This window comes from Marmota marmota, unplaced genomic scaffold, assembly GCF_001458135.2.
Source record: "Marmota marmota marmota unplaced genomic scaffold, marMar, whole genome shotgun sequence".
Classification (NCBI taxonomy): Eukaryota; Metazoa; Chordata; class Mammalia; order Rodentia; family Sciuridae; genus Marmota; species Marmota marmota.
Window position 1 is genome coordinate 8,804,382 of NW_025999982.1, and position 12,518 is coordinate 8,816,899.

Genomic DNA, 12,518 nt, shown 5'->3' on the forward strand with positions numbered 1-12,518 from the left:
TGCTGATTCTTTAGGACAAATACCAAGAAGTGGTAGAGCTGGGTCATATGGTGGTTCCATTCCTACTCTTTCAAGAAACCTCCATACTGATTTCCATAGTGGCTCTACTAATTGACAATCCCTCCAACAGCGTAAAAGTTCCTTTTTCTCAGTTGGTCACTGTGGCACATGCCTATAATTCCAGCAACATGGGAGGCTGAGGCTGAGGCTGAGGTCTCACTAAGCAATTTAGTGAGACCATGTATCAAAATTAAAAAGGCTGGGATGTGACTTAGTGGTAAAGTGCTTCTGGTTTCAGTCCCCAGCACCCAAAGTAAAAGGACGTGTTTCTTCTCCACACCTCCTCCAGTATTTATTATTGTTTGTATTCTTGATGGTTGCCATGCTAACTGGAGTGAGATGACATCTCAGTGTCATTCTGATTTGCATTTTTCTAATTGCTCGTGTTGAACATTTTTTTCACATATGTGTTGGCCATTTGTATTTCTTCTTTTGATAAGTGTCTATTTGGTTAATTTGCCCATTTTTAAAATTGGGATGTTTGTTTTATTTTGTTTTTTGGTGTTAAGTTTTTCTGAGTTTGTTACATATTCTGGATATTAATCATCTTTCAGAAGAGTAGCTAGCAAAGATTTTCTCCCATTCTGTAGGTTCTCTCTTCACATTCTAACTTATATCCTTTGCTGTGCAGAAGCTTTTTAATTTAATGCCATTCTATTTATGAGCTCTTGGTATTATTTCCTGAGCTTCAGGAATCCTATTGAGGAAGTCTCTGCTTACACCTATGTGTTGGAGTATTGACCCCACATTTCCTTCCAGGAGTTGCATGGTTTCTGGTCTAAATCCTAGGCCTGTGATTCGAGTTGACTTCTGTTTAAGGTGAGAGATGAAGGTCTGGTTTTATTTTTCTACGTATGGATAATCAGTTTTCCCAGCACCATTTGTTCAAAAGGCTCTCTTTTCTCCAATGTGTTTTTGGCATCTTTGTCAAGGATCAGAGGACTGTATCTGTGTGTGTTTGTTTGCCTTCTAGTCTGTTCCATGGATCTATGTGTCTGTTTTTATGAAAAGGCAATTTTCATATTTTACTATACAATAGCATTCATTATAAAAAAAAAGCATTAATATTTTTAATTAAGTATAGAAGCAAATTGTTAGGGTTGCCAGAGAGACTGCTGTCCCTTCAACAGATTAACAACACCTGTTTGCAAACAAAAGCATTGCTAGAATCCAGTCAAATCCTCTGTTCTCCTTTCAGGGCCCAGCCTATCCATCTCTTTTGTATACAGTGTCTAACACACAGTAAGTGCTAAATAAGTATTTGATGATTGAGTGGGACATTCTTCAACCCCTTTCTTTATTTTCTGACCTTAATCTGGGTCTTCTTTCATGGGTAAAATAGCCCCATTCATTCCTGGGGTAGCCCAGTCTCTTCCAATATGTTTAACATTGGTTTGGAGACATTTGCCTGAGGGGAATGACTGAGGATTTCAAATACAGAAAGAAACCCACAAAGACAGGGCACAGGAACTGGGTAGAGAAAAAAGATGCTAAGGCAGTCAGTGAGCAGATTTAGAGATGGAACAACAGCAGGAAATAGAGGCAAAAAAAAATGAAGTCAATGAAGTCAGAGACTTAAAACTCACACAGTGGAGGTGAAGAGATATAAAGACTGGGCAAGAATGTTAATCTTGCAGCTTCTTCTCAGCTTGAATGCTTTATGAGAGAGAGAACTGCAGAGAGGGGAAGACAGGCATGAATTGGAACAAGAGAGGCAAAGGAAACGACAGGAGGTTGTGGACAGTAGATGTGACTGCCCAGCTCTAAAACCTTCCTGCCACCCTCCCTCATGCCCACCCGGGCAGCTCTTTAATGTCTCTGGTCCTCTGTGCTTGCTCTTGGCTCCTACTGTGCACAGTTGAGCTCTTTCCCCTAAATCCAACTGAACACCACCCAACATCCTCCCTAAAACCCTCTCCTTACCCCAAGGCCATATTCAACGTCCCTCCCTTCTTGATTCCTAAAGCAAAGCACAGTCCATAGCAGACCACCACACCCCCTAACCACAGGCACCTGCTATTTTAGAATTTGCCCTCTGCTCATGTGAAGGTCATCTTGATTCCTGCAAGGAACCTGTGTGGTCAGGGGTCGAGGCCTCACCTCAGATACTCCAGTACTCGCCAGTGCCCCAGCCCAGTGCTGGGTCTTATTAAGTGCTCAGTGAACCCTTGTAGACTAAACTGTTGCTATGCGGTGCCCATGGGGCAACCTGGCAGACCACTGGTCTATGAAATAGCTTCCAAGAGGCTGGCCGGACTGTGGCCATCTCCTGGGCTCCCGCGCCCCCTGCTGGCCAAGAGAGGACCTGCACGCAGAACAAAGTTCGTGGGCGCAGGGGCGGTCGGGGTGCAGCCCGCGGGTGAGAGCGCTCCGGTATCCTGGATGGCCTTGGACATGGACTGTGGCTTCTGAAGAGGACTCCGGGCACGTCCATCAAGCTGCCATTTTCTCTCTGGGCAGAAGAGCACACCCCCGGCTTCCCCCACCCCCGAGAGCAGACGCTCAGAGCTTCTCGTCCAGCTCCAAGCCCTGGTTCTCCAGGGCGGCCCCACGGGCGGGGCCTGGGCTGCCTCTGGGTGTCTGGCTCAGGTAGTTCTGGATGACCGAGGCGCAGTCCAGCCGCTCCATGGCGGTCATGAGGTCGTACAGCTCCTGCAGACTGCCATTCTGCTCCTCAAACAGCTCCAGGATGGCGGCGGCGGGGCTGCGCTGGCAGGACAGGAACCTGGCCCAAGCCAGGAGGAGCGAGCTGGAGAGGGGTCTCCCTCTCCTCCAGGCACAACTGCGACCCCCCCTCCTCTCCAGCCTAGCTCTGGGTCTCCTCCTGCTCTCCCTAGGGTCCAGGGGACTTGGGTGGCCTGAGGCCCCAGGATTTTAAAACCTCAGATTGTTAGGGCTCAGAAGCTAACTCCCAGGTTCTGTTCCTCTCTGGGCCTCAGCTGCTTGGATGAAAGGACCTCTGAGCTTGCTTCCCGCTCTGATTTCTGTGATTGCCTTCTCCTCCCCCACCGCAAACACACTCCTGCCTCACCCAGGCTCTTAATGGCTCCCCTCTCTGTCTCCCAGGCCACAGCATTCTACCCACCAGAAAGGAAACAGTTGCTCTAAACCATAGATTTTATCATGACTCTCTGCTGCTCAAAAATCTTCCAGAGTCTTCTGCCCACTGAACAAGCCAGTGCTCCTGACTTTCTGGCTCACCCCTGCCCACCCTGAGCCTCCTTTCCTGAGGCCTGTCCCTGTCCCACCTTGCACACACCACACCCACAAACACCTCTGCTGCTCCCCTCAGACAAGGGCTCTCTTCTCTTCCCACCCCTCCTCCCTGAAGCCCTAATTGCAGGTTCCTCTGGTCATAGCTAGCTCTTCAGCTATTGTGTATTTTCCCAGTGTGGTAGGCAACTTAGATGCACACAAGCAGGCACAAAGATCACTTGACTTTATTTTTAAACTCTCTGCATCCCTTACTACACAAGATATGAGCTCCTGAGAGCTGGAACCGGCTGTCATTCTTGTATCGCAGTGCTAGCAGGACATAGTGGGTCTTGAAGAAATGCTTAAATAAATGGCTGGTTTTTAAACCCACCATTTTCAAAGCCCTACTATAGCCCCATCTCCTGGGAAAGCCTTCCCTGACCCCTGCACTCACAGCCCGGATTCTGGGACCTGGTTCAGAATTATTCTACAATTTCTTTGTGAATTCCTTTGACAGGGACTGTGGCTGCACTGCCACCACAAATGAGAGTTATTGAGTATACATGTGCCAGGCGCCTAGCCACATGCTTTACACACACTATCTGCTAGTAATCATGAGCACCCAGTGACTTGCATGATATTTGATTCATTGTTAACTCATTTATTGTGACCTACTAAGAGCCAGGTGTTACTCTAGGTACTGAGGATACAGTGATCAGTAGAGCTACCCTTCTACGGGGAAGAGGGTAGGGAGTAGTTGCTGTCATTCTTTTAAGTCATCCCCTTATCTGTGGTCCAGTTCCCAGGGTGTCCTGAGGATTCCCTACCCCAACCCACCCGCCACTTCCATCTGCAGACCTCACCCTTCTTACCGGATTTTCATGCCACAGAGCCCCAGGTGAGAGGCCAGTCGTCGCCAGTCATTACCCGTGATGCTGTTTGGCTCCAACAACATCTGCAGCTGCTCAAAGAGCTCTGGGGGCAGCCTGAGCCAGGGGGAAAGGGTGTTCTTGGAGGGAAGAATCAAAGAGACCCCCAAACGCTGTACTTGCCCTGTAGGTGCTGGGGAAGGAATCCCAAACATCCCCCAGGCAGAAAGGTCACCCCTCACCTCACCTATTGCACAGGGGTGGCTGGGAGACAGGGGGTGGTGCTGCCCAGGACTCTTCCTCTGATGCCTGGAATCTGAGGATCTCCATGTACTTGGTTTCCAAGCCCTGAGTTCACAGAGGGGCAATGAATACACTTGGGGTCATAAGACATTCCCCTTGGAAGAAGCTGAGAGCCTACCCCTATTTCTGTGTCTCTGATTCACCCTGTGCCCCAGAGCCACTTTACCAGGAGGTAATGCCCCACCCAGCCCTCTCTTCCTTCTAATTCACTGACCCCAGAACCCCACATTCAACCTCAAGTTGAACCACTGAGCTCTTTGGGGACTGGAACACGAAGACCCATACAGGGTGCATCTTAAGCTACCATGAGAAATCCTGGATGCGGTCATGGGGCAGGGGGAGATACCAAACTCAGGTGCTTGTGCCCCCTTCCCTGCATCCCACCTTCCTCCCAAGAGACAACATCAGGGTACCTGTCTACCTTCCACTCAGATGAAACCCCCCTGATTTCTTCATATAGTCCTTCGAGGCTGTGAGATGAGGAAAGAACTAACTCCCTCCCACCTACTCCAAGCCCCCTTCCTGGTCACTCTCCCACTGGAGATACCAGGCTTCGTCTCTCAGATGTAGGCAGCCTAGGAGACACCAGGTCTCCTTGCTGCCTCAGTCCCTGAGGTGGGAGAAGGGCTAATCCACCATCTGGTTCTGTTCCCCGCTGGATTCCTCCATTGACAGACAAGGGAGTGAGATGTCTATTCTGTGGAAAATGGCATCTTTATCTACTTGATTATGTGATTAGGACCATACTCAGCAGGTACCAGACCCCTGGCCCACCTTACCTGGGACTTGTCACAGGCCCTCCCCTCCTTCTGCCCCTCAATAACAACTCACATCCTGGAAGGTGTGCATGGTGACAATGATCTCATTGGTTGATGCTGAGCAGTCCTCGTTCTCATTGACTAAAAAGAGGAGGTAGAAAGTGACAGATGTGAGAGGAAAAGACTTGGGGTGAGAGGGGAGGAGATGTCAAAGGGACTCTACAGGAACACTAGGGCTCTGAAGAAGCAGAGGCCGGATACTGCAAAGATCTGCAATGACTCCCTTAACAGAAAGTCTATGTGCACAGCCCAGCATAGAGCTGCAGAATATCAGGGTTGTTGGTGGGTGGGAGCAGGAGGGTTCGGGGCTCCTGGACTACCTGCTTTTCTCCGGAAGCAGAAGGAGCGGAAGGGGCACTTTCCATGCCAGATGTGGAGATGGGGAACCAGCTGGCTGCTGCTGTCATCCACATTCTCCCAACCTGGGGAGGGGAGAGAGGGCAGAGGGGCTCAGAAGGTGGGGCCTTCCACAAATCTTAAAGGAAGTTGTGGGAAGAGTAAAGTGAGGAGGGTCTCAGTGGATGGAAATCTCCTGAACCTGGGCAGGGAACCAAAGTGGCCTTGTACCCCATACTCCCTCCTCTCCCCCTCCCTGCAGCCTCCATCCCCCATCCCTCCCTGAAGCAGCCATGCACCACCACCGTGTGCCCTGCCCACAACCACACAAATATAGTGTGGCATTTGCCCTGGGCAATGCCAGCAGCCCTAGAATAAGGGCAAGAGGGCCCAAGGAAAGACTGGAGGCCCTTTCCTGTGCCAGGTCCACCCAGGGGGACAATAAAAGCCTCCACCTTCCCCTCCCCCATTCCTGCAGGGTACAACACCACCCACCTCCCACCTGGCATCACCCTGTCCTGGGTGGGGAGCAAGGGCTGGGCGCACAGCAGAGGGAGGAAGAGGACAAAGCCTGGAAGCTTCTGGGCAGCAGCAGAAACCAGGAGGTCTCCTTTCTGCTGCTGCTGCTGCTGGCCCAGGAGTCCAGGAAAGAAACTTAGGGTTCCCAGGTTCCCAGCCCAGGGGGCGGCCACGGACCCCTCTTTCTCATGGGGCTCCCTGCTTCCAGTTCCCAGGCCCCACCTGCCTCACCCTCAGAAATGTACTTGAGCTTCAGGCACTGGTCACCTCTGGCCCCAGTGAAGTCGAAGAGCTGGCAGGGCCCGCGCAGGCGCCCACCGTGGGGCTGCTCGTTGGTCACCGCCCACTGCAGGGCGCAGGGCGTGTTGTTCAGGAAGTAGACACGCAGCTGCAGGTGGGACTGCCCAGGCACCAGCGGCGAGCAGAAGACGGCGAGCTGCAGCCATTTACGGGCAGCCTGCCCCACAGGCGCCTCTAGCACGCAGGTGTACAGGCTGCAGAGGAAGATGGTGGCAGGGACTGACACGGGAGGGCAGGGAAACGCCAGACCCCAGTGCATCTACCACCAGGCTCCTGTCACGTGAAGGGCCCAGTGCAGGTCTCCCAGGAGGTGCAGAGAACACTCCAGAGGGACCTATGGAGAGGACCTGGAGAGGGGTGGGCCGGCTGCTAGAGGTGTCCCAAAGTGAATATGTCCTGGTGCCCCTCACTGAGTGCAGAGGAAAGCCAATGAGTATTCTGTGGCAGGGAGAGTGGGAAGGTAGGCTCAGAATCCCCATGCTTGTGAGGGGCCCCACAAATGGCCCTGCTCTCATCAACAAGAGGTAAGGACATGGGGAATCAGACACCTTAACATTCCAGAAGGTCAGAGATGGAGGACAAACATGAGTTGAAACTGGAGGGGACAAACTGGCCTCAGTAGTTTGGAGATAGTACTGGACAGAGACACAAGGTCGAGACAGTTGCAGAGAGACCCCAGTAGGAATGGAGCAGACCCCCTCCAGGCAGGCAGAGAGACAGGAGTGGGATGCACAGCCCCGGACAATGTTGGAAATAAACAAGATGCCATGGACAGTGGGTGGGACAGAGGCCCAAAGAGGGACACGGGGGACCCAGGGATTTGCAGACCATCCTGAATAGATAAAGGGGCAGTTCTAGACAGAGCTGAGGACGAGGCAGAGAGACAGGAATCAGGAAAGACAGCGGCAGAGACATGGGAGCAGGAAGACAGGCCAGTGGGCAGGTGCCTACCTGAAGTGGGAGAGGAGGATGCGGCACTCATCCAGGGACGTGTGGGCCCCGGGCCGACCCAGGGGCCTCCAGGCCTTGGCATCTAGCAGGGAGGTGTCGCTACTGTAGGTGCGGGCGTAGCTGGGCTGCTGGGCACAGTGCTTGAATGTGAGGGTGCAGGGCTGCAGAAAGGAGGCTCCGTGGGGGCCACATGCTACCACAGGGCTCACCAGTCCCTGAGACCTGGACAGTGACGGGGCATCTGACAGGTCCCACACCAGAATCAAGGATACCCGCTCCTGGCGGCCCACGGCCACAGCACCTGGGGAGATGGAGAGTTGAGATGGGTCTGGTAGGCAGGCACCCTTACCCCGGAAAGAGGTCAGCCAGAGTAAGAGAGTAGGTAGGCAGGAGCCTAGGAGAGGCCCCCAGCAGGGCCCAGAGAGGCCATATGAATGAGACCGCCATGAGCTGACTCATGGCCTAATCCTAAACCAGTCAGTGCCCATCCTTTCAAGGCTGCTGCTAACCCATGCAGGGCCTTGTGTAGATTTGCAAACCGTGCTCTTCCTTTTATCTGAGAATTGTCAACGCATAGTGTCACTAGAACAAGGCACTTTACTTCCACCTGCCAGGAAGCTGTCACAAAAGATAAGTAATTGGATTCAATAAGGTTAAACTAGAAAAACAATTTTCAAAATTAAAAAGATGCCTATGAACAGATGTGGTGTCCTAATGCAGTTCCAACAACTGTATGCCGAGGAGGAGGCTGGGAGTGGCTACCTGGAGGGATGTGCAGGGAAATGCCTGTATCCTGGAGTATCAGGCAACCGCCGCGGTGATCCACCTCTCGAGCCGAAAACACCAACAGTTTGTTCATCAGCTGGCGGATGATGGTCTGGCCCTGGGTGGGCATGTGCAATTCCTGGTAGAAGGCAGCTATCTCTGGCAGTGTGGCCGGTGGACACTGCCTTGGAGCATCATATTCTGGTAGTGGGGTGGACGGGGACACTGGCTCTTCTTGCCCATCTGGCTTCAGACAGGTCCCCAGCAGCCAGCGAGAGCAATACCAGCGAAGGCACTGAACCAGAAGGAGAGCACTCGCCACTGGGATCCCCACCAGCAGGAGGAACTGGGAGGGCTGGAAGGAACTCTCCTGGGGGCACATCCGCCTGGTCACTAGATGCTACTGGCTCTCCTGCACCCAGTGCCAGTCAAGGCCAAGGGCCTAGAGGAAAAAATGGGTTGGGTCAAGACTTGTAGAAGCCAAGACTTGGCTTCCATGTGGCTGCAGTGAAGGAGCACATTCCAGCACAGCTGCTGGATCAATTCCTTTCATAGACCTTCACCTCCCCCCATCTCTCTCTCTCTGTCTCTCTCTCTCTGTCTCTCTCTCTCTGTCTCTCTCTCTCTCTCTCTGACAAACTTTTCATGACCTAGTACATCAAGATAAACTCTGAGGCAGAAAGAGTTTACATTTAGACAATGAGTTCAAATGCTATCTAGGGCATTGTGGCTGGGTATGCTTATCTGATTAGTATACCTCAGTTTCTTCACCTGTCAAAATATCTACCCTGGCCAGGTGTGGTGGCATACTAGCAACTCAGGAGGCTGAGTCAAAGTATCACAAGTTTAGAACCAGCCTCAACAACTTAGAAAAACCCTGTCTCAAAATAAAAAGGAGGAAAAAGAGGACTTTGTCTTGATCTGCAAGTGCTGATACAGCAAAATCTTAAGTGAAAAAAGCAAGACACACATAGGCCTCCTTTGATCTTATTAATGTAAAAAAAAAAAAAAGGCATAGGCTGGGGGCATGGCTCAGTGGTAGAGTGTGTGCTTAGCATGTGAGAGGCCCTTGGTTCAATCCCCAGCACTGCAAAAAAGATAAGTGTATATAGTATAGATATGGGTTTATGGGTGTGTGTGTGTGTGTGTGTGTGTGTGTGTGTGTAGATATAAATGTGTAGAGAAAGATTTGGAGTAGTCGTGTGCAATAAAAACAAAATGCAAGCCAAATATGTAATTTTAAGTGTTCTGGTGGCCACATTAAAAAAGGAATAGGACAAATTAATGCTATTTTTATTTAACCCACTACGTTCAAAATATTATTTCAGCAGTCAATTAATATAAATTTATTGCGATATCTTCCATTCTTTTTCCAACACCAAGTCTGTGAATTCTGTGTGTATTTTACACTTAAGGCACATCTCAGCTGGGACTTGCTGTAGTTCAAGTGCTCAGTGGCCACATGTACTAGTGACTGCTGTCTTAAGACAGTGCAGGTCTGGAAGGATACCCCCCAAACTCTTCCCACTGGTCACAGCTAAAGGCCATGGCAAATTGAGAGGGCGGAAGATGTGAATAAGGACTACGAATGGCACCAAACACGTTATTTTATGTAAACTTTATCATTCTTTTCCAAAGTTATTAAAAGTGGAGGGGAAATGTCCCAGGCGATCCTGAGGATGGAGGGAAGTCCTGTGACATCATTCGTGGATGATAAGCACTGTCCAAATGTGTTTGTTTCTTTATGCCCCTCCTTCTGCCAGAAACTCCCAAGGTAGTTCCCAGGCAAACACACAGTACAACATGAGTAACAAAAGTTAAAAGTGAAAGAAGCAGAAAGAAAGAAAGAAAAACAAAGGTGGGGGCCTGCTCCTCACAGGAGACTTCCCAGCAGCCTCCAGTAGAAACGCCAGCTCTTCCTTAATCCACCTTCAAGTCCCCCTGATTTCCAACACCCTCTCACTCTATGGGACAAGCTCATTCTGGCTCCTACTTTTCCCACTTCTCCCCACCTGCCTTGTGTCCCCCCTGCAGCCCTCCTGTTCAGTAGAACCTCTCTGGGTCACCAGCCCTCCCTTGGAAGTCTCTTCCCCCACTCGCATCTCTCTCCATCGCCATCCCACCAGCCTGAGCAGCTCTTGATCATCTGCCGCCACATGCAGCTTTCCCAAATGAGTATTTCCTGAGCACCGGCTGTGTATCAGGCACTGTGGGAAGTTCGGTCCTGTCAAAGATGACGTCTTATTCAGCTCTCAAGGAGCTGCTGAGGGAGTGGAATTCATTCACTTGGCGGCTGAGATCTGTGAGGCAGGATGTGCTCCTTCCAAGTCCTCAGAATCCCCTCGGGTTGATTCACCAGGATCTCCACTGAAAAAGTTCTGGCATCCGTTACGTCCTGCTCCTTCTCTCACACCACCCACCTGGAGCTGAGGTTTTGCCTACCTTCCTTTCCTTCCCCAGGAAAACTAAGCCCCCTTCCCACCCTCTTCCAGACAGGGCAGAAGCTGCTCTATGTCCTCGGGATGGACTCAAGGCGGGGCCTCTTTACCGGGCTTCCTCGCTGAAGATGTGGACCGGAAGGGAGGCTTGCATTGCCCCTTGTGCCTTAAAACCCGACCCTGCGGTCAGTGCGCCAGCCTCTTCAGCCAGCCTGCCTGCAGGGCACACAGGTGACTCAGGTGAGCTGACAGTGCCCCACATCTGGTGGGAAGGTGGGTTCGAGCTACTCCTAGGTTCCATCCCTTTCTTTTGGTTCTTCCATATTCATAATTTTAACTCTGATAATAGCTATCATCTATGGAGCTTCACTCTGCACCGCTGCCCTCTCCATGGCTCATCTCATTTGATCCTCAAAGAGCTGGTGTTATTTGTATCTCATTTCATAGATCAGGATGGACAGGGACTATTAAGCACCAACTGAAGACAGAAAGGAAGGATGCGCCAGGATGACAAGGACTTTCAGAAACACCCCTCACCCTCCCCGCCCATCCTTTTGACCCAGGCCTTTCTTTCCTCCTCTAGAGGGAATGAAGCTGGACAAGAAAGAAATAGAAATAGAGTAAAAAGAAATAGAAGGACCTAACGGCACGCCCTTGGTTCCACCAATGCACTAGTGTCAGGGGACCAGCCAGCTAGTGGGAAGGGAAGGGGGGGACCCACTTCGTTTCTACAGCAACAACCTTCTTGGGGCCTCCCAAGACCAGAGTCCAAATCCTCCCCACCCCACTGGGTGGTGCAGTGATGTCCCTTGGCCCAGCGTCCCCACCCAGAGAAGCTGGTATGTATGTACCACCCCCAAAGCCTCAGGGCCCTTCAAGAGGAGACCATTCATTTACCTAGCAGGTTAGCTCCTCCCCCAACTCAGCCCTGGGGCCCCAGGCTGAGAGCTCTTGCAGATTGCATTGACTCTCAGTCCATCCTCCCCCTAGCCCCAGGAGGGGAAATGGTCCCCAGTTTTGCTGAACAGAACCTGCAGCACTACAGTTATTCAAGTATGAATTGGAGCCTCCCAACTCCATACCGACCCCCCCACACACACACACCCACTCATTCCTCCAGTTTGTCTTGCTCCAGGCCCCAGATTGTCCTGAATAGCATTTCCCTAAAATGAGGGCTCTTGAGAATCCCGCCATCGCCTGTCCCTAGGTAGTTGCTTTCTCCAACACAAAGATCCAGAGTCCTGCTGCAAAGTGCTGCTCAGATCTGTTAAACTCAACCCTTCTCCCTCATTGTTCTCACCGCACCTCCCAACATCTGCTAGATCTCCAGTTATCATTACAGGACATAAAAGCACTGGGATGAGTGAGGCCGCGGCTGAGTCACAGCCAGCGCTCATTAGCGATGCCCACATTTCTATAGTGCACAGATCAGCCCAGCAGCACCCAGCAGCAGGGGCCCTTTTCCTCTCCTGCCACAGAAGATCCCCACACTCTGGCCTCGCCCCTCCCCTGAGTCCAGGTGACCCCGCTGCAGTGCCCACCCACCTCCAGGTGCCCCAGAAAGGGGCTCACCTTTCTGGCTAATTCCTCCCAGAGGCTCCTGGCTTGTCCCGGAACAGTAGTTCCTTCTCTGAGAAATAGACAGGTCAGCCAGGCCAGCCTACAAGTGGAGGTGGGCGGAGAATCAGGTAGGAGTGGCCTAGAGCTTCCTGGCCGACTCATGCCTCCCAGCGTCCATAAGGAGTTGGGGAGAGTGTCCTTTTCTATTGGCAAAGTCCAATCGAGTCAAGGTAGGAGCCGAGGATCCCAGGAAATTGACTAATTTAGCTAGCAGGATAGGTCCAGAAGGGAGGAGAAAGGGAAGGATTCACCTGGGTACAGGCCGTGCACCTTGAAACCCCTCCCTACGGCGCCCCCTGCTGGTGAGCGACTGCCCCAGCCAGAGGTTATTAAAATGAGAGAAG

At 51.6% G+C, this 12,518-nt stretch overlaps 1 protein-coding gene across 2 annotated transcripts; it reads right to left on the reverse strand.

Moving 5' to 3' along the window:
* Positions 1-1,101: 1,101 nt before the first annotated feature.
* Positions 1,102-12,516, reverse strand: Unc5cl (unc-5 family C-terminal like). 2 transcript variants are annotated; one of them, XM_048805246.1, is made up of 9 exons: positions 12,100-12,516; positions 8,114-8,558; positions 7,352-7,652; positions 6,332-6,594; positions 5,566-5,667; positions 5,259-5,326; positions 4,372-4,472; positions 4,128-4,241; positions 1,102-2,785 (listed from the first exon to the last, which is right to left on the reverse strand). In XM_048805246.1, the coding sequence occupies exons 2-9, from the start codon at positions 8,496-8,498 to the stop codon at positions 2,563-2,565; spliced, it is 1,557 nt and encodes a 518-aa protein (XP_048661203.1). In that variant the 5' UTR covers positions 8,499-8,558; positions 12,100-12,516; the 3' UTR covers positions 1,102-2,562. The 2 variants fall into 2 exon arrangements, with proteins under 2 accessions (XP_048661203.1, XP_015343180.1); XM_015487694.2 differs by having other exon boundaries at positions 12,127-12,512.
* Positions 12,517-12,518: the final 2 nt, after the last annotated feature.

Coding starts and splice junctions, on each gene's coding strand:
- Unc5cl (XM_048805246.1), bottom strand. CDS start 8,498: ATGTGCCCCCAGGAGAGTTCCTTCCAGCCCTCCCAGTTCCTCCTGCTG. Junction 6,595..7,351: donor ATCCTCCTCTCCCACTTCAG/GTAGGCACCTGC, acceptor CTTCCTCTGCAG/CCTGTACACCTGCGTGCTAG. Junction 2,786..4,127: donor CTCTGTGGCATGAAAATCCG/GTAAGAAGGGTG, acceptor GGCTTGGGCCAG/GTTCCTGTCCTGCCAGCGCA.